This window comes from Tachypleus tridentatus, chromosome 13 (assembly GCF_004210375.1).
Source record: "Tachypleus tridentatus isolate NWPU-2018 chromosome 13, ASM421037v1, whole genome shotgun sequence".
NCBI lineage: Eukaryota > Metazoa > Arthropoda > Merostomata > Xiphosura > Limulidae > Tachypleus > Tachypleus tridentatus.
Window position 1 is genome coordinate 176,853,537 of NC_134837.1, and position 23,158 is coordinate 176,876,694.

A 23,158-nucleotide genomic window follows, 5' to 3' on the forward strand; every position below is an offset into this window, starting at 1 on the left:
CCAACGGTAGTTCTTTTCCATCTAAAACAGCTGTCTTTAATTTGAATGACAGGAAACTAAAAACGATCCACTTTTAATCTGTTGTAAAAAGTTTAGCCTGATAGTTCACATAACTTTGTATGGGCATGTGCAAACAAAATTGTTCAAAACTGAATTTTTTAATAACTTTCCACATGTGGCTTATACTGAGACCAAATTGGACACCTGTTTGTAGGTTAGAAACACCTATCAATGTACCAAATTTGCACAAAGTCCATCAAAGAATGTTTTTTTTATCAAATAAATATTTGATGCAAAGAAAAAAAAGAAGAAAGTTAATCAAAATTGGAATTGTTATATATTGTGTGTTTCTTTACAGAATACCTTAACATTTGTTATGTAAAGTGAGGGTTCACTAGAGCACTTACAGTGAAAATATGACACATATTTACCAAAGTCCAAGCTATAGAAAATGGAATATTATTAAATTATAATTCGTGTTAATAACACACAGTTTGTCGTGCTGATTGTTTAGGTCACACACACAACACACTATCAAATGTTGTTCCACAAACCAAATAAGATTCCACATCAATCAAAATTTTACTTTCAAGTAAAATTTATTACTTTTAGAAAATAAACAAATATTCCAGTAGCAGAACACATGACAAAGTCTCTAACTATAATTTAACCCAGCAGGTCATACTTAATGTACCTTAACAGATATCTAAAAATGTAAAAACACAAGGCCTTTGACACACTCTTTCAGATGATAGAAATTTTAAAAAAACACCCACAAAAATACAACTTGTGTATCAATTTATTATGATAAAAAACCTTATAAAAATACTGACTTATTGTAATATTTTTTACAAAAATATGAAAGAAATTTACCTCAGTTTACCAATTTGCTATTTTCCATGCAAAGTTTTTGTCAAACTAAAATTTAGTGAAAAGTAACAGTGACTTATCCTTTACACTGAAGCTTTTAACTTATATTAAAATATTCAGAAAGATGTAAAATAGACTCAAAAGTGACAAAAAACAAACAAAGTAAAATAAAAATTATGCAACAATTCATTAAATATCCATAAAAATATAATACAACAAAAAAACTGAGCTGATATTGTTCTTACATAAAATGTTGAGACAAAGTTTTCATGCCTTTTCCTTGACGGGGTATTTTCTGATGAAAGCATCAACATCAAACTTTCTCTTACACCCTTGATAATTCATGTAACGTATTTTCCCAAACACAGGTCTCTCAGCCCATCCTTGGTCGTGGATCCCACATATGGACCACATGCAACCTAGTGCAACATAGATACGTGTGACTGTCAATTTAAACTTACATTAACAACATATAAAAGTATATTTAATCAAATCTCATTGAATCATTGTTTAACAATAATTTTGGAATAATCATATTGACACAAAAATGTACTCAAAGAAGATAAGTGGGCAACATTTTGTTATCATGGACATGTTTTAAAATAAGTTTGAATGACGAAACTTAGTAGAATGGACGGCAACAACCTATTGTGGAGACACAACTGTAGAGGATGATGTTTCGAAAGTTTTCCACCTTTTGACCTGAAGATGAAAGGTGGAAACATCGTCCTCTACAGTTGTGTCTCCACAACAGGCAGTTGACATCCATTCTACAAAGTTTCATCACGAATACTCTGCCTAAACAATCTATTGGTTTGAATGATTTTTAATTCAGAGATTATAAAAACAGAGATTTTGTTTAAAAGATAACCATGAAGATTAATATAACTTTTTAAAATCAAAACCAGCAACACAGATATTAATCACTTTTCATTATATTTTCATCATGATCATACTGTAATCTAAATCATTTAAATTTTTTGTCATAAAATAAAATAACCTTTTATTAAAATGTGCAAAGAGAATTATGATATGCACAGGAATGTGCATTTATCATGAAGTGCATTTGTTTGTTGTATTTCACACAAAGTTATTTGAGAGTTACTTGTGCCAACTGTCCCTAATTTTGAAGTGACAGATTTGAGGGAATGCAACTAGTTAATACCATTCAGCACCAACTCTTGAGCTACTCTTTGCCAATGAATGATAGGATTGACCATCATATTATTATAAGACAAATATAGGTGAAATATAGTTTGTAAACTCTACACTCCGCCAAAGTGCACTACCTCAAAACATCATCCTTCTTTAAATATAAAAAAACTTAGAAATGATAAGACATTTTCTGCAACAACTTTTGATCCAGTAATCTGCAAATTGCTGTCAAACACCCTAACCAACAAGTCTCTATTGTAAATCAATATATGTACTTCGAAAACTAATATATAATATCTGCTAAGTAAATAACTGGAAAATATGGTTCTAATAGCTAAAATAAGTATTACCAGATGAAACGGATCACAAAATTTCTTTAGACAGTATCTTAACTATGACAATCATTCATGTCTGCTGGAGCTTTCGTTTCCCACAGAACACAATATGTGTATATTGTGCTTTTGGACTTCCAACAGTTGTGTTTGCTATCACTTTATATTATTATAAGCTATATTTTTTTAATGTTGTAATTTAGATATTAGCTAGAAAGTGCGTGAATATTAGAGATTGGGAGACTTTGCAGAATGTCCAGAAATAGACTACAGATATGAATATGAGTAGACAGTTAGTCCAGAAGTACTGAGTCAAGCAGTTTAGTTTAATGAAGTGTTTGGATCAGTACCAGTCATCGCATGTTTTCATTTAGTCAACTGATTAGCAATAATAGTATATAAGCAATTAAATAAGAAATAAACTAATTGGTTATGGTTATATGGGCCAGACTGTGAATTATTTTTACCAAATAATCTAAAATAACTTCCTCAACAATAGAACAATGTTGCAACACTGTTGTCAGAAGTTGGATTACTTTCGTGAAAACAGAAGAGAATATTGAATACACATCAACTTCTGAGATGATTTCACTAGGTGAGATCAGACATTTATTGAAGTTAATTAAATATCAAAGAGAAAATTAAGCACGTTTAGACAGAAAATTAAAAGTTCCAGAACAAGAAAGAAAGTAAAAAACAATTAAAATACATGTGTAAGAAATAGAGAAATTATCATGATGACATAAAACCCATTTGGAGTAAAAATGTATTCACAAGGCAGCCATTATGGGTGTTAAAACTTTAATTAAAATAAAGTACAGAACAACATTTTGACCTTCTTGGGTCACCTTCAAGTTAGCAAAGAGTGTTTGCAAGCAAGTAAACTTATTTCTAATAGATTAACTTAATATGCAAAAAACAAATTAACTCTGATTCCACTTAATGTCATTTTTAATTTAATTATGTTCTGAAATTTCACTAGGCCATTAACTGACTATTGTCATGTGTGTGTTGTATAGCTGCAAACATTGGAAAACTCAAGGTTTTGCCTTAGATTTCTCTTGGTTTTTGCTAGGAAAAAAAAAAAACTTAGAACTTTACTGCTTATTAAAACCCCTCAGTGGATTCAGCAAATAGTCCAATGTGGTTTTGGTATAAGAAAACACACATTTATTGAAATCTTACTTGGTTATGAACTGACATCTTAGTTATTACCTGCCATTTTAAGTTATTATAGTCTGAAATCATATCACATTATTTCCTAACAATGTACTGGATTTTTCAGTAACACTAGTTACTTATCACCTGGTATTTTACTTTATTAGTACATAGCATTGTGCTTATTTACCACTGAAAACTTATTTGGTAAATATTTAATATTTCACTTGAATTTTTGCCTTTTTTTGTATTTATGTCTAACATTCCATATTTACAGTTGGCATTAATCTATGAAATTAATTGATTAATTATTGCTAGACATTTCCTGATTGTTACATATCATTATGTTTTATTACTGTATGATAATATATTTAGTTGTTGTCTAACCTTTTGCTTTGTTCCATGTAATCTTACATGTTTATCACCTGTTTAATTTACTAGATTATATTCTGATGTCTCATTTGTTTACTACCCATCCATTGGCCAAATTATTGCCTAACGTTTTTTTTTTATTTACGTGCTTTGTTACATGTAATCTTACTTGTTTATCTCCTGATTTCCTACTTGATGATATTCTGACGTCTCATTTGTTTACAATGCATTAATTGGTCTAATTTTGCCTGACATTTTATTTAGCTACAACCACCATCTTACATAGTTATTGTTTAAGAATTTTCTACATTATTGCAAAATAACTTAAGTTACTTTCAGAAATATTACTGTTATTTTCTAGTACTCTTCTTACGTATTACCAGATGTTTTCACATCATCACTTCCTAATACTTTACTGGATTACTGCCTTAACTTTTGAATGGGACAAATGTTTTATTTGATTATATTCCAAAATTTTATTTTTAATTTTGAAATAGAAATTGGTTATTTTATTTACATATTCCTTGACACATTTTACATAATTGTTTCTCCATTACTGTTAAAGTATAAAATATTATTAAGTTACCAGTCGAAGTATTGATTGGTCTAAAATAAAATTTATAACCAGTAACAATGTTATAATCAATAACTTAATTAATTCAGACTTTATTAGATAAAAAAAATATTCTTGAATTTTAAGTTGATACAAAATTACCAAAGACATCCTACCAACATAGCCATTTGGATCCCTTCCATCAAGTTCATACTTGTCATTCAAATATATTGCTATCTCAAGGGCTTCTTCTGGGCTTCTACTCCATTCTAAAATCTTTTTAGCCCAGTACATCCTCAGAAACCCATGCATCTTCCCCTCACACACCATTTGAAACTGAAATGAGCAAAATATATTTAAATATCTTTATTGTCATCGATCATCAAAATGAGATTTAAAATTATCAAATGAAACATCAAAAAAACATTAATGAGCTGTTAAAGAACTCTATTGTCCAACAGTTATAATATTCAGTAATATTTCTTAGGAGGAAGCACTATATATTCACATATTCATGTTATACATTTACCATAATATTATTAGTACACAGGCCAGTTAAATGCTCATATAAACATTTTTCTAATTCATGTAATTCAAAAACAATTTAATCCATAGAAATAAAATAGCACACAAAATATATACACATATGAAAATTTTGACAGGATTAATGGGTCAGTTCTACCTGAGCTGCATTCCATAATGAGTCATGTGTTTGTCCCTTTTCAAACTGTTCTTTGGTATAGATGTATTCCCTCTTATCTTTAGCATGAAGTTTCAAAGATGTCTTTGCCCAATCATAAGCACCTAAAATAACATTACAATAAATAATTTTTTTTTTTTTAAACTAATTTTTTCTTGAGTAAATTTAGTCTGTAACTAAGGTATTGTCATTGTCATGGTTAGTAGCCTATATTAGTACCTAATGAGAACAATTAAAATTTGGTCATTACAGTCTTGCTGTAAATACTTAGGTTAATAATCCTGTTGACTGTGTTATTAACTTATAGATAAAATTAAAATATTATGGTTTCGACAGAAAAAAAACAGGAATCACAGTTTTATAATATAAAACTTCTAAAGCTAGTTTTATCATAAAAAATAAGACATGATACTCAACTGAACAAACACAGTGGTTTCACAACTACTGTTTACATTATGGAATCATTAATCTAGATATTTATATCATCTGTATGAAAAATAGGAAAAACATCCAAAAATAAAGAAATGGATATTCTCAAAGGGTGAGGTTTTTAGCAAAAATAATTAATCTCTTGGATGGGCAGAAAATGTCTAAAAAAGTTACAATTGGATTTTGGCAAAACTTTTACAACTGTGCAGAAATAATAATGTTAGTTTTTTTATCTTTCTTCATGAAATACACCAAATAACTGTCAGAAAAAGATGATATATCAAAATATTTCTGATTTAAAATTTAGTTTAACTCATAAAACTGGCATTAAAATTTCCTTCAATAAACATTATCAAGTGGCAAAAAATATGAAAAGCCACAGAAATTGTTACGTTTTTAATCCTAAGCTTTGTAAGTAACAACAGATCTACCAGATGACACAACTGTACTGTTTAACATTTAGAAGCAATAATTATTCTCACTTATCAGTCATATGTTGTAACAATATTTTGGATATATCTTCTATACTTATTGTTCCAGACAATTCAATTATTTTACCTTTCTAAGTGATGGAGCCTTAACTGATAACTTGGATAGTTGGAATAATTAAAAACAGTAGATTTGGTTGGTTAATTATTTTTGTGGATTGTGATTTTAATCAGTTTACAAAGACACTAATCAATGTAATCATTGTTCACAGGTAATCAATTATTTTGATTAAATCATCCATCTCTAAGATGACCATAAGTTGTATGTATAAATAGTGAGATAAATAGTCTTTGTTGAAATTAGCTTTAATACTTTACACAACTTTTATTGTACCATTTCTTCAATAAAGTGATCTGGTACATGATGCCATGTTATTAGACCTAAAACTAGGTCAATGGTTATGTAGATCATACATAACTGAATAGTAAATAACTGTTATGTAGTGATTTTTATTCTATTATAAAAGTTAAATGACACAAAAAATCAAACTTATATTTTAAATTATCCCATAATTATCAATAAAATGTGTTCAAAGTTTGTGTGCTTCAGATATGGTGACTTTTACAGTTATTAAAAGTTTATTAATGAAAGGTTAAAAGTGGCACAATTCCCATTCATGGGTTTTAAAGGGTTAAAACACAGTTATAACTACTTATCTTTGCCACAGATTTTAACGTTTGCCTATATTTTTTAAAACTTTCATATATAGTTTTTACTTTTTAAAACTACAAATTTTTATCTTTCTTCTGATTCAAAAAACAAGACATACTATTTCACTCTGTTTATTCCAAAAAAATAACTTTTTTTTTCAACCATATCACAATTATCAGTTAAAACTACCATTTTTAAATTGTTAATCAGAACATTTCATTTAATATCTGTAATAAGTTTTAAACATGTTTGGTATTCATTTGTATTCACTTTTCTTACATGTATTTTCAGTGATTTCCTTTATCCATTAGGCAAAACTTGATCTAACTAACTTTTTTACTTTAATATCATAATTAAAATGAAGCATATATTCATAAAGCATGCTTTTTGCAAACTTACAAAACTAATGAGGGGTGTAATTATAGTATATGTTGTTCACAAACAACATTTTCTCAAGTTAAGCTTTTATAAATCTGTTCCTATCTTTTTGGCTTTTACAGTTGGAAAGAAAAACTTTCATGACTTGCTTAAATCAACAGCTTCTGGTTATATATAGATAATTATATCACACTATAAGAATCGAGCCTTAGAACAATCATTAGTTACAAGAGTAAATCAACACTATCTTATACAAAACTAAAATGAAGCTCCTCCTAGGGAGATTAGCATGTCCTACAGTACTCAGAGAAATTCAAGAAGTTCACAAACACAAGTGATTTTATTACCAATAGAATGAAATCAACCAGAAATCAAAATTTGATTTATTTTTGTTTTTATGAAATAAATTTCAACTCAAAGTTTTGAGGTTTTTTAAACATATGGAGAAATTACTACATGTTTATTTTTCATTAACTTTTCTCATTCAATGGTCAATTCCACCAAGGCAGACTGCGACCTCCCACTAGAGAGTATTAGATATATCTTACCTTCTACCTGGTCATACTTGGAATTAAAGAAGCAAAAGTTATCTGCTAGTTCTCGTCTAACAATGGCTTCTTCTATATATGCATCCACAGATTTACTGTATTTATTTTTAAACTGCTTTACAGTAAGGATGCATCTTTGCACTGATATCTGACCTGCAAAAAGGATTTTAACCTTGTTTAGTCAAGTAATAAATTTACAAGTAACAACAAGAGATTATACAGACAGAAACTTAGTCAAACCATTACTAATGCAAACCATATCAGAAAATTTAACAGTATCAGTTTTATCCACTCATGATGAATATTTTCCCTTCATTTAAATGCTATGGCATTTATTAGAATACAAAAAACAAAGTTACTAAAAATTATTCTGATGTTCTTGTCTAATAGCAACTGAACGTTGAAGAAAATCATTTGATTATGTACTTATTTACATACTTAAAATGACTATAATACTATATACATGATGTTTCAAACAGTTGTTGGCCCATATCTATATTTCTTGAACATAGATAACATATGAATTGCAACATCAAAGCTTATGAGTTTAAAAAAGGCAACAGTGCAGCAGAAACTACAGGAAACATTCAAGGTGTTTATGGTGCACAGTCTCTCAATGAAAGAAAATGTCAAATATGGTTTCAGAAGTTCTGATCAGGTGACTGCAGCTTAAGTGATGCACCACGTTCAGGTCATCCTGTTGAGTTTAATGATGGCTTGCTCCTGGCTGCACTTGATAAAGATTGTGTTGTAACACTTTAAGAACTATCACAGAAGCTTAATCTAACCCATTCAACAATTCACCATCATCTGCAACAGCATGGAAAGGTGTCAAAAATGGGCCCCTCTTGATTTGACAGAAACCAAACTCAGAGCACGAGTGAACATTTGCACTTCTCTGCACTCTCATAAACATTACTTACTTTTTTTGGATAGGTTAATGACTGGAGATGAAAAATGGATATATTATAAAAGTGTCAAATGCTGCAAACAATGGCTCAGTGCAGGTAAACTGGCTAAAGCACAGCCCAAAATGGACCTCCATCCTACGAAAGTTTTGTTAAGCATTTGGTGGAATATTGTTGGTGTGGTCCACTTTGAGTTGCTGCCACTCAATGTAACGATTACATCAGACTTCTATTGTTAACAATTATAGCACTTGAATGTTGCACTAAAAGAAAAGAAGCCTGCTTTGATCAATCACAAAGGTGTTGTGTTACACCAGGATAATGCACGGCCCCATACAGCAAGGATTACATTTGCAAAGATTAAAGAGCTAGACTGGGAAAAACTTCCACATCCTCCTTATTCCCCAGACCTTGTCCCATCTGATTATCATCTATTCCAAAGTTTGCAGAACTATCTTGATAGAAAAGAGCTGAAACACATGAAGATGTCATAACTACCCTCTCTACATTCTTTTCCTCCAAACTCCAAGAATTTTATAGAAGTGACATTCAGAAGCTTGTGAGTCGTTGGCAGGAAGTAATTAATAATAATGAAACATACATTATTGATTAAATAACATTAAAAGCGTTTGAAATCCTTTCTGTTTTTCTGAACCTAAAATCTGACATTACTTAAGGAATGACCTAACAGAATATAGGCAAGTAAAACATAAACATAAATTAACAAAATACTTCAATATAATTAACACACAAACAAACATAAAATATTTTATGAATTCTACATTCACTTCTAAATTTTAAGAAAATTTTAAAACAGTATCATGACTTCAATAATTTTTTCCAACACACACATTTCTAAACTTGAAGAAATAAAACATGTTAAGATTATTTCATGAACCATTAACTCAAACAAAATTGGGGTTTTAAAATGTGTAATTTTAATTAGTGTTTATTAATTCTCACTTGATTCACTTTCTGTTACATAATTATATACGATATTGCAAAAAAAAAAATGCATTTTTTCTGTTAGTGAAGATATTTAAATCTCCAGACCACAAACACTAATGTTCTTCTGTGAATACTTGTAAAATTATTATTTTTTTAAACTGAAAATTTCAAAATTAAAGTTAAAGATAGAGATTAAGCACCATTTCAACACTCTTAGTTTTTATTCTGCAATAAAAAAAATGTTTTTCAAAATATTTATCAAACAATTATATATGATACAAGCTTTGAAACTGTCAATTAATTTAAAAACACTTAAACATTACTCAGTAAATAGTTCAAAAAAATAAAAACATATATATATATAACCAAACAGGTTCCCCAGAATAGATATAAATGAATTTTAATCAAGGATGAGAACATTCATTAAGACCTCCAACTAACCGAAATGAATCCACGGTGATAGATTACTGAGGCTGTTTTTTGTTGGGTCATTACGACTGTCAGAGAAGTTTTTAAGTCGAACTTTGCAAAAGTCAAATAGCATTTTAAGGCCTTCTTTGGCACCTGGTGTGGCCCATTTAACTTCTTTAACAGACTGGTCAACCTGCAAACTATTCTGTGCTGCTTTCCAGTCAACTGGCTGAAATATGATAATTGGCTTATGTACTTACTTGTTTGTTATCAGCAGGTAATATTCCAATATTTATGCATACAATTATAGATGCTAGTTTAATACATCATTTTCTAATACGTATTTAAATTCACTTATATTTTCAACATTTTCAATACTTAACATATAATACACCAAATAAAAACAATATTACTTTTTATTTCCTTTTCTTATTGTTGATTCTATTAAAGACTATGAAATAATGTTTACAACATAAACAATATTTCTTGTTATTGATTCTGTTAAGGACTATAAAATAATGTTTACAACATAAACAATATTTCTTAGTGTTGATTCTGTTAAGGACTATGAAATAATATTTACAACATAAAAAATATTTCTTATTGTAGATTCTGTTAAGGATTATAAAATAATGTTTACAACATAAACAATATTTCTTGTTGTTGATTGTGTTAAGGACTATGAAATAATGTTTACAACATAAACAATATTTCTTAGTGTTCATTCTGTTAAGGACTATGAAATAATGTTTACAACATAAACAATATTTATTATTGTTGATTGTGTTAAGGACTATAAAATAATGTTTACAACATAAACAATATTAATTCCTACAAAAGTTTTTTTACTCTTAGATCTTAGTCCTAGAAATTAAATTGTAACTACTAAATAACTTGTTAAAGATGAGAAGTTACTCATTTTGCAAACTTTTGTGACTTTTTAAAAATATACCTTGCATGTCCCTATACATCCTGGTATTGGAGTAAATTTTACATTTTATTATTAAAAATCAATTTCAAACAGGTACTCTAAAATAATGACAGCATTCCCTTGTTGAACTAATCTGTTACTGTTAACAAACATGAAATTTGAAATTTCCAAATGTCTTTCGCACAATGCAAAACATGTGTCACCTATAATTATTCACTTTTCCATCTTCCACATGGTTTAATGTACATGTGACCAAGCCCTGTTCAAGCAGAATGTTTGAAAAAGTGTTTCTAATTTGTGATATTAAAAGCCAACACACACTTTGTGAAATACAATGAATGTGCAAAGCAGGCTAATGCTACATGGGTGTGGTGGCATGCCCCCTTCCAGTAAATTTGTAAAACATGTTTGCAAAGAGATTAAATTTGAAAGTAATTTTGCATGAAATATTAATTAAACAACTTCATGGTTGCTCACATAAAATCCATAAACCTTCAGCAAAAGTCAACAAATTATGATTCTGCTGCAACACTATATGGAAAGAGAGACTGACAATATAACAGTGCTAGTATTACCTAATCCTCCATATAATGAGAATAATTGAAATATAATGTGTACTGAAGATCAGTAAAACCTCTGATTATTCATATGAATACAAAAGGAGATGAGGGAATCTGAAGGAAAGGCCTGGAAGTAATAAATTACTCCTAAGTGTACAAAACAAATATACAAGACTTATGAATCATAATGTGTAAATGCAAAATCCTTGATGTCTACTTTTGTTGTCCAATAATTTCGATGAAGAAACTTGCATAAGATCTACACTTCATTCATCCTCAAAGAATACTGAGATAATGCCTGAAACAGAAAAGTTTTAACACCAGTAGAAGATGGTACAGAATCATCAGACAAGTATCCATAAAACCCAAAACTTGAAGGGATGCCTCTTAAAAACTGAATATAATTGGTGCATATACAGGGTGTTCAGAAAGTCACTATGTACTTATATATTTATTAACAGACAAAACTGCACAGTGACTTTCCAAACACACTGTACTTTGATTGCCAAAACATTCAGACATTGCAGTGCTGTAAAATTTCCAATATACCCAGAAAAGACTTCTGAAATTGGAGCTTCAATAGAGACAGAAGGAGTAGAAACAAAACATTACAATAATTGACTTAAACAAGAAAAGATGTATTGGTTTCAGAATGTTTTATGGAAAAAAACAAACTGTGCAATGCAAACAGTATGACTGAACAAAGAAATATAAGACTAAAAAACTCTATTCCAAGCCTTCCCACTCTTCATGAAAGGAAAGTAGAACTCGTGATGTATGCACAATAAGTCACGTAGAAGGTGAGAGAGTGAAGAATTATGAGTAAATGATGCATGCTCTACAATATGTAAAGGACATTGGTAATTTTGAGTTGCATGTTTTGTTAACTGCACAAGTTCAAATGCAACATGAAATAGTTTCAATATTTCAAAAGGATATCTGCCTGAATTGGAAGGAACCACAGATAATATCTAATGTTCATCTCTAATCATCATGTATTGGGGTAATTAGGGACACTTGATAAACTTTACATAATTCAGAACTATACGACATTCCCATGAGATCCAGTTGACTATAATACTGAGCTAAACTGGACCACCTATGTACCAATTTTATCTGTCAACAAGCCACAGTCTGTGAAGTTAGGCTGTGAATGTGTCCCCATTTGGAAAAATCTGTCCTGTTGCTCCCTACTTACTTCATTTTACAGTAATAATAAGTACATTCAGATATATGTACTTATTATATTATATGTCTTACTATATATTCCAATAGAATAAACTGTTTAGAAGATATGAAAATTATACAAAACAATGAAAACAAAATATAAATATTTATAATTATACAATAAACAACTTATTACACAAATAAGGCCTAAATCACTGCTTATAGATTGGGCCTAACTATATTATGAAAACACATTTCAGTCAGAAACACTCTTTTTCATTTTATACTGATATTAGAATGTACTAATCCTAGGAATTATTATTTACATTCAGAAAAAGATGGTTAGAATTACTAGAATGTTTACTGTTTATAAAGTACATAATTTGATAATATAATAACAGTACAATTACACTGAATGTTTGAAGATAATTATTTTGCAAAAATAATATTAAAGACTACTAAGACATTAAAACAAAGACTTGGTAAGTATTCTACCACAAAATGAGAGAAATGTAGCTGATATGCTGAAACATGCATAATTCAAGTGAAAATATTTATGCCATAAGAAATCTGTTATTAATATAACTTTATTTTAACAGTACTTGCATTATCTCATAAATATTAGCTAAACAATAATTAATGTATATACCTGAGACTTCAAGCAAGGATGTGGATGACATATTACAGGAGGAAACTCAGTCAGATAAGTTGAAAGTTTGTCATGAATCTTCCTGCGAATGGTACGAGCCCCATATTCTAATTTCTCAGATGCCTCCCAACAAGGGACAATATTGTGTGCATCAACCTTAAAATAATGTTGAAAAACTGAATGACTAGTTGGTGTTACTTATAAAGTTATGAGTATGTTATGCAAATTTAAATTTACAACTTATAATTTTTCTTTCCTTTCTTTCCTTAACACTGAGATAACTCCATGCAGATAGCCAGTGATGTTCAATTTGTTATTAATATTGGCAAATAAACTTTGTTCTTAGAAACTAACAACTAATATATTATTATTATTATTACCAAAATATGTTAAACATAATCTATATGAATCATAAATTTTAAATCTAATGAAGGTTTAAAAAGGAGGCTAACAATACATGTTACTGAACTATGATAAAAGCTCAGTATAGCCCATGTTCTGCCAAATAATACTTATTTGAACACGTGAATTTCTCAGGAAAGTACAAGGTGTTTGGAAAGTCACTGTCCAGTTTTGTAATCATATTTTATTCAGTCTATTTTAAGCCAGCAACTGATAGCAGTGTTTAGAAACAAAATAAGAAGGATCCAAGCCTGTATTGATGCCAACGGAGGTCACTTTCAACATAGTTTATTATTATCATTCATATTTACCTCCTGTATTTTATATTGAAACATGTCTGTTAATAAATATATAAGTGCACAGTGACTTTCCAAACACCCTGTAGAATATATTATCTTACATTACACAATCTGGCTCAATCATAAATAATTCCAAATCAAGTAAAGATTAAACATTACATGTAAACAAACACACATCCATGCATCCATATAAACAGAACAACAGATTTCAATAAGATAAACTAGTATTTCAAAATAATGCACTAATAAGTTATGTCCAACTGGTTAAAACATTATCTTTTTTCAAAAGAAAGCTCTCAACAGTCCTGCATATAATGGTTTATTTTAAGATGTTACCAGTCATAATGATGACATACTACTATTAATAAATAAAACTGATATTCCAAAATAAAACTTTTACTCTTGTCTAACATGTTAGTGAATACCTCCATTTTATCTCGTGTGTGATAATTGAAAATTATCCAATATGTTTAATCATTTTCATAACTAATATCAGTGAAAATGATCTTGTAATTAATAACAAAGTTCAAGAAAAGATATAACAGGTGCTTTTAATGTTCACAAAATATTTTCTTATGACATAACTGAATAGCATATGTTTGTAATTACATGTGAATTACCTGCCAGAACACTGTTTCTGATGACAATGTTTTCTTGACGTCATCAACCCACTTTAAAGGTGTACGTAATGGGCTAAAATCTACAACAACTGCTCCAATATGATTTTTCTTAATAAAATTTGGGAGCACTTGGTATGCTTCACCCAGAAGTAGATGAAATCCAATGTTCAGTGACTCACATTCCTGTAAAAATATAAAAAATATAATATCTTAATAGCTTACGTTAAAGCCACCTGCAAATTAAGGTACAAAATTGAAGAATTTCGATTTTCACACATTTTTCTAGTTTACATGAATTTATTCATCTTGAAATATATAATACCTATTATAAAAAAAATAAATACTAAACAAAATTCTGCATACAAAACCCTATTTTTCAGCCACTCCAATATGCAATGTCCTAAGAATACCATTAGGATGTCAAACTTCTAACAAAATAATATCACAAAATTGCACTTTAAATTTAATTTTAAGAAAACTATGAAACTGCTGTGATTTTTCCTATAATTTTATTTACTATTTTGTGACAGAAAATTATCAAGAATTTATCTAGTTCTTGTTTTGCATTTCATAGTTACAAGCACATTCTTTAACCATACATTACATTTGTCAGATATCTCCAAAAATCCATGGTTTGAGTTATTTTTCAAACTACTAATACTTATTCTAAAATCATGAATAACACTGTACCTGAAGTAATTTCAATGTCCTAATAATTATATATACTGACCTAATAACAATTGATTTTGACAACAATTCTCATATCAAATACAGTTAGTAAATCAGAAACTTATTTAAAAGATAATACACCAAACATCTATATATATATACACTGCTGGCCAAAATCTTAAAGCCAATGAACATAAAAAAAAATATGCATTCTGCATTGTTAGACTCAATCACTTATTTGAGTGGAGCATCGAAAGAAGAAAATAAGAAAAGGGAAAATAAAAAAAAACTTTTTTTAGCATTTCATATGGAAAATGTGAACACTATAAAATTAGCCTAAATACTAGCTGGTCAAAAGTTTAAGACCATACTGAAACGAAACGTTAATCGATAAACACATAACGAAATTTAGTCATTTGTGTTCAAGCATTAGCATCGTCTGACATCTTCTGTGTTACATTGGGTAAAAACATGGCAAAGGCTAAAAAGTTAACAGAGTTTGAATGTGGCAGAAATGTTGAGCTGCAAAAGCAAGGTCTCTCTGAATGTGCCATTGCTGGTGAGATTGGGTGCAGTAAAACTGCTGTTGCAAATTTCTTAAAAGATCCTGAGAGATACAGAAAGAGAATTTCAAGTGGTCAGCCCAAGAAAATTTCGCTGGTATTGAGCAGCAGGATTCGACGGGTTGTCTGGCAAGACACCAGCCGATCGTCGAACCAGATTAAGGCCCTTATGGATGCAGAATGCAGCTCAAGAACAATAAGTCAGCACCTACGAGAGAAAGGCTTTAAAAACCATAAACGTCTTCAAAGGCCATGCCTCCTTCCACACCACAAAACAGCTCAGTTAAACTTTGATGAGAAGCACCAAACATGGGACATAGAAAAGTGGAAGAAGGTTTTATTCTCTGATGAAAAAAATTAACCTGGATAATCCAGATGGCTTCCAACGTTACTGGCATGATAAGGATATCCCACCAGAAACATTTCCTACATGACACAGTGGAGGAGGCTCCATCATGATCTGGGGTTCTTTTTCCTTCCATGGAACAATGGAGCTTCAGGTTATACAGGGGCATCAAACAGCAGCTAGCTTCACTGGCATGTTGGAGAGAGCATTCTTATTGACTGAAGGTCCTCGCTTGTGTGGAAATGACTGGATTTTTCAGCAGGACAATGCCACAATTCACAGTGCCTGCAAGACAAAGGCTTTTTTCATGACAAATAATGTGAATCTTTTGGACAATCCAGCGTGTTCACCTAAACTGAACCCCATTGAAAATGTTTGGGAGTTGATGGCAAGGGAAGTCTATAGAAATGGACGTCAATTCCGAACAGTGCATGATCTTCGTGAAGCCATCTTCACCACTTGGATTAACATTCCAGCCAGCCTTCTGCAAACGCTAATACTGACCATGCCAAAGTGAATGTTTAAAGTTATTCACAATGACGACCGTGCAACTCACTACTGAGACCTCTCATTGGGCATTTCCTACACTGTTTAGGACGTCTTTTTGGTATAGTCTTAAACTTTTGACTAGCTAGTATTTAGGCTAATTTCATAGTGTTCACATTTTCCCTATTAAATGCTAAAAACGTTTTTCATTTTTATTTTCCCTTTTCTTATTTTCATCTTTTATCAAAGGTATACTCAAATAAGTGGTTGAGTCTAACAACACAAAATGCATATTTTTTCCTTATGTTCATTGGCTCTAAGATTTTGGCCAGCAGCGTATATAGACACACACATAAACACATAAAATATATATTGAGTAAAATAATTAGAATTTCAAGTGGCTTAGAAGCAATGCATAAGCAAAAAGCATACACATATGTATGAGGAACTTTTATAATATACAAATGTCTTTGAACAGTTGGTATGAGCATTAACACTTTTACTAATAAAGCAGACCTAAGAAGGTCAAAATGTTGTTCTCTTCTTTATTAGTAAAAGTGTTAATATCCAAACTAGCTGTCCTGAGATACATTTTTACTTCAAATGGATTTCTCGTCACCATGAAATGTTTTCAGAATTTACATAATTTCTAGATCTATGGTCTAAGGATAAACATACGCTAAAAATGTATCTGTTAACAATTTACATGCATATAAGACTTGCATGGAAACTGTTTACTAGTCTTTCATGCATTACTATTACCGTTACAATTCCCTAACACAAGTTACAACATGAGATTCATATTTCAAAAATACTTAAAATTTGTTAATAAATCTATAACTTTTTTTACTCTTTGACAAGTCCCATTCTGCTAACATACAAGTTTTTGAGTCTTTTGTGAGTAGTATATTAGTGAAATTAATATAGCAATAGTTAGTTAGTTAAAAACTTGAAAAAGTAATCTTCTGCTGACACTGTACATTGTTACTTATGTAAATAATTCAACAAAAAATATTCTATCATTGTAAACCCACTAAACAATATAAATTCCATGGTCTTCAACATAAAAATAAAATAAACAGAAAAAAATTTATGTTTCTTTTTACTAAACAAATTTTCAAACATTCAATAGAAGGATAAAAACAAGTCACCTTTTCTACTTCTTGTAAACCTTTCAAAACAAACTGATAATGACGAATCGTAGCATTGAGAAATTTTGGGACGAGGCAGAAACACACATACAAAGGACAACAAACCCCTAAAGCAACCTTCTGGGCATACAGCAGGGCCCAATTATCTGTTAGATTAAAAATCATTCAATTGCTTTGTTAATTCACTGAATATAATCATATAAGGCAGGTTTAAGTTAAATATCTAAAGAGTTCATAGGACTTACATCCTAATATACATATTTCCATGTTTATATATTTTACATGAATTTAAAAAGTATACATAATATACTGAATATACTTTCAAAACATTATCACACTAGTGGTGGTTACAAGTTGAGATAAAATATATATGTAACAAGTTATCACAATAACCAACCACATATATATATATATATATATATAAAACACTAAAAATACAATATACTTTAACATGCATTTTAAATTTTTGTAATTATAGAAAATAGTGTACTAAGATAGTACAGTTACCATTATTTACATGAGTAGAATAATTATTAATGTATGTTTTTCACATCAAAAATTAGTTAGGTTCTTGGCAATCCCCAGTTATCCAGGTCCTAAATTTATCAATACACGATTAAAATTTGCTTTTTCTCGTTCTTTATTGGTAGAAAACAGATAACTAACCTCCATCTCAAAAATATTTATTAATAACAATAATAATTATTATTACTGTGGTACAACACACCATTCTGAAATTTGTTCTAGTACTGCATCAAATGTCTCATGTGTCTTTTCACCATAGTATTGGTGTCATATGAATTCATCAAGGTAAGACAGCAACAGACCATCACTAGTTCTTGACAAAGATCTTAACTCGCAATTTGTACAGAAATATTCAATGTGGTTAGTGTTACTCCTATAACAGGGTCAGTAACTGTGTGAAGAAGGCATTCATGAATAATTTATTGGTATGTGTCCAGTCATATTGTCCATAATTTTATAACATCACTAAATGGGCCCTGGATAACCAGGTATTGCCATGTTCTTAATCATGGTACTATTACAAGAAAATTTATTAATAGTAAATACATATAACAGAATAAAATTTAGCCATTTATCTGCATATATAGTCATATTGAACTCACCACAAAAAATCAATACCCTCTCTAATAAGTATCCTGCCAAGAGTATAAAAAGAGGACGTACTTTATTACAGCCTACAAGTAAAACACTTTTTCAAACCCTATTTACAATGCTCTGAAAATCACCCTTATACAATAAAAACTTAGGCAAGTACAGTCTCTACCATTCTGAAATTTGTTCTAGTAGTACATCAAATATCTCGTGTGTCTTTTTACCATGGTATTAGGGCCATATAAATTCACCCAAGGTAAGACAGCAACAGAGCATCACTGGTTCTTGACAAAGATCTTAACTATTAACAATGTTCTGTAAATCACCCTTACATAATCAAAACTTAGGTAAGTACAGTCTCTACCAAAAAACATAAAACTGTGTAAGGAGAACTACAGCATTATGGGTGTGATTATTCCAAAATAAGAATCAGATATTTCCACACACTAAAAAAGGTCAAAGTGTACTTACAAAACACCAGATCAACATATTTACATAAACACACTGAACTATTATTGGCTATATCAAAACTTAATTTACACATGACAGCCAATCCATGACAACTACCACAACAAATACTTTAGCACCACCCAATGACAATACCTGCAGTAGAAGTAATTCAGTTAACTAATGAAATAATTTGCCTCACACATAAACAAACTTAAGAGACTACTTAATTAAATGACAGAAAAAATAAAACATTCAAAGTATTAAAAGGGATAAAATATAAAAGAATACCACCTCACAATCTATATAACACTTTCTTGGGCTTGCCACTCCCAAAAACCATTAGCTTCCACATGTAATTGTTTTAGATTTAACATCTTATTTACAATTTTCTGAACCTTTATTCAAATACACTTTAAATCTAGTTCTTCCATCAAAGTATGCATGTTTTACTCTAGCAATAATCTGAGAATCAGTGTTTTGGCTTTGTCCATTACCAGCTAGTGGAATAAAATTCTTTGATGAAATACCCATTTTGAAGGATCCATTATATTTTCTATCACCTATCATTCCTAAATATAGTGATTTACATCTATCACCATGATCAAAGCCAATACTTATAAAACTCCTTGTTATAGTCTTTTTAATTAATTTTCATTTTTTTACTTGAACAATGAAACTCCTTTTCTAACCTAATCATAATCAAATCTGGAGGTTATCTTATTAAATATATATATATATCTGTTAACTGCATTTCATGAAAAATAGACAATCACCTTGAACACGCTGATCTCTTGACATCCAGTACACAATCCCTTTGCAACTTTTAGATATATCCTTTGAAGATGAAATAAGCCTGATCCGTTTCTCACTGAACTTAAATTCTGAAACTGACTGCGCACATTTCACTCTTGCTTCTTCTATATCTTTCAAAATATTGCTACTAGGCTCTGTTTCTTTGAATGATTGAGATTTCTGTATTTTATGAGCAGTTCCAGTTTCACCCACCTGCTTTCTTTTTATTGGTTTTGGAGACATTGTCAACAAGTTACAGACTCTCTGTGTTACTGGTTTAGTCCAGAATATATACTGACAGAACTTCTGGGCTATATAGGTTTTGGAAAAAAAGAAAATGTTTTACTCATATTATTTTTATTTTTTTGAAGACATCTTGAAAGTTTGTTTGTTTGCAATTTTTGGTTTGTTTGTTTAAAAGTGAGAACTTAATTATGTCAGGAAAATTACTTCAAAAGAATGTTTGTTTCCAAGTGAGAATCTAATTGGGTAGATAATTTGGTTACTGTAGATTCTATTTTTCAGGATGAGAAACTGCATGTTGCAAAAAAAATCTGCACATTGTTGCATAAAATTGGCATCTAATTAGAATAAAATAGTTCTATTTCAATAAAGCAACTGTCAAACACATTATTCAGTCAAATATGTCTAAAAATTATTGAAAAGTACAAAAGACATGAAAAAACACTTTTGTCTAAACCAAAAATACGATTCAATTAACGTAATGAAAAACTTAAAACTGCCCGCAACTGAAACATCTTTTAAAACTTCTTGAATATTTATAAAAATCAGAGAAATTTTGGTGGTTGACTTCATTTGATTACTGCATTCAAGTCTAGTTGAAATTTTTCACAAAATATACATCTTGTGCTTTATCAAAGTGATGCCAAATGTTTTGATTTTACACACTTTTATTCCATATTTAATATTACCTCTTTAAGTTACCTACACAGGTAGAAAATTATATATACATATATCCACGATTATAATTTTATATATTCTTAGATGCCTAAAATATTACGTAACACTAATATTCATCCACTTTGTACCGCGAAAACCACTTAAGTTTCATTGTGCACTCCGGAAGAGTCAAATAAACCCTGATGACTCCTGACAAAAGCGCTAAAACAAATTATTTAATAATTAAATAGATGAAAAGCACTTATTCTGAAAAATAACCATAAGCTATGTATTTTGACATATTTACACGAATTAAGCATTTGAAAAAATTATATGATTTCTTTCTCATCTAAATTCCTTAACAAATCGATTTGTTAATAGATTAAGTTGCTGCGGCCCTCAGTAACTGAAGTCCGCAAGGCTTACAACGCTTAAATTCTGCTACATAATAGGGTCAACCAAATCACTGCTAAAGTTTGGAATGCAGTATATTTCTTCATATATTAATTTTAAAACATCATATTTGTTATTTTTAATAATGGTAATTCTGATATACAAATATTTTTTACCACCGAATAGTGGATTGGCCGTCACATTATAAGGCCCCCGTGGCTGAAAGGGCGAAAATGTTTGGTTTAACGCGGAATCGAATTTGCGACCCTCAAATTACGAGTCGAGTGCCTTAATTACCTAGCCATGCCGGGGTGTGTGTATAAGAATTGTACAAAAAACACAAATGGAATGTATATAATATAATGGTGTTTTGAAATGCAAAAGAAATACTAACAAACTTACGAGTAGAAATAAAACAAGATATTTATTCACATAGTGGATAGGTCTTTACTGAACTTACCATCCTCTATATTCAAAATTGAAGACAGCAGTACTGTGGAATGGTGAAAAGAGTTTTCATGTGCACGCAAGAGTAAGACAAGATTTGGTATAAGATACAGAAATTTTCAAAATAGCCAACACATAAAACACATCATATTCTAATGCAATGTTTCACGTTTCTTAGATTACCTACATTATCAGTTATTTCCATCAGATGTACTAAAAGGAAAAAATTCCTCGAAAATGTAGATAAATTAATCAAATACACCTAAATAAAACTTTAAAAACATTTTCTTCATTAACTGTGGGGGAGGTGAAATATGAAGATATTTCCAATCATCACATCCTGCAAGAATAGTTGCTACTGAAAGAAAAATTTTCTTAGAACAAATAAACAAGCTTGTAAATAGGCCATTCAAAAGAATTGATACAATTTATAAAATAACCAATATTGACATAACACATGGGGATGTTTCTTTATTTAAATACCACGTTAACTTAATGAAAGTTATTTATTTATTTAGCTTTCATATAGGCTGAATACCTAGGACCCCGCTGGTACAGCTGTATGTCTCCGGATTTACAACAGTAAAGGCAGGGGTTCGAGTTCCTGTGGTGGGCTCAGCAGATAACCCAATGTGGGTTTCCTATAAGAAAATACTCTCAATACTTACTCTCAGAATTGAGCATGTTACAAACTAATAATTAATTTCAGTTATACCACTAGTGGTTTAGAATTGTAATTTTGTCGTGTGCAGACAATATAAAAAAAATAAATGGTGGTAATGAAAGTAACGAACAAGAAAGATCGGATATATTTTGTATAAACAGTTTTCTTACGATAGAGTTTTTTTGTTCACACTTGCATATTCTTTTGTTGAGTGTTAACATTTACAGAAAGTGGACAGATCTGTGGACGAAAATAGTTGTTTAAATGTATCTAATTTCAAGCCTCACACTAGTACAGCGGTATGTCTCCGGATTTACAACACTAAAATAAGGGGTTCAATTCCCCTCGGTGGGCTGAGCAGATAGCCCTATTGTGGCTTTGCTATACTTAAAACAAACACACACGGCTGTACATTGTAAATGCTATTGACTGTGAGAAAGCAGCGATGGTCATTATCGCAGTACAGTTCGTTTCCTTTTGTCTTTCTTATCATGATCGCATGAGACAGCGGATGAACTGTATGGGGTTACGGGATGAAGCTAATAAATCAAATTACTGTGAGTGGTGAAGAAGGTCGAAATTTCATCACATGCCGTGGTGTAGTGCTAAATTTCATAGTGCCCGATCCCTGCCAAAATTTGTTAAACGTGC

General features: G+C 30.2%; 1 protein-coding gene across 2 annotated transcripts; it reads right to left on the minus strand.

The window, feature by feature from the left end:
* Positions 1-580: 580 nt before the first annotated feature.
* On the minus strand, positions 581-21,205 carry LOC143236997 (deoxyribodipyrimidine photo-lyase-like). Of its 2 annotated transcripts, none has more exons than XM_076475777.1 (10): positions 21,036-21,205; positions 20,085-20,414; positions 17,746-17,891; positions 14,531-14,713; positions 13,210-13,365; positions 9,933-10,131; positions 7,636-7,788; positions 5,123-5,244; positions 4,617-4,776; positions 581-1,289 (listed from the first exon to the last, which is right to left on the minus strand). In XM_076475777.1, the coding sequence occupies exons 2-10, from the start codon at positions 20,344-20,346 to the stop codon at positions 1,138-1,140; spliced, it is 1,533 nt and encodes a 510-aa protein (XP_076331892.1). In that variant the 5' UTR covers positions 20,347-20,414; positions 21,036-21,205; the 3' UTR covers positions 581-1,137. The 2 variants fall into 2 exon arrangements, with proteins under 2 accessions (XP_076331892.1, XP_076331893.1); XM_076475778.1 differs by having other exon boundaries at positions 21,153-21,172.
* Between the last annotated feature and the right edge of the window lie 1,953 nt (positions 21,206-23,158).

Excerpts from the sequence above, each read along its gene's own strand:
- LOC143236997 (XM_076475777.1), bottom strand. The coding sequence starts at position 20,346 with ATGTCTCCAAAACCAATAAAAAGAAAGCAGGTGGGTGAAACTGGAACT. Across the intron at positions 17,892-20,084 it reads AAGAGATCAGCGTGTTCAAG|ATAATTGGGCCCTGCTGTAT; the intron begins GTGATTGTCTAT and ends TTAATCTAACAG. Across the intron at positions 13,366-14,530 it reads CAGAAACAGTGTTCTGGCAG|GTTGATGCACACAATATTGT; the intron begins GTAATTCACATG and ends CATTATTTTAAG.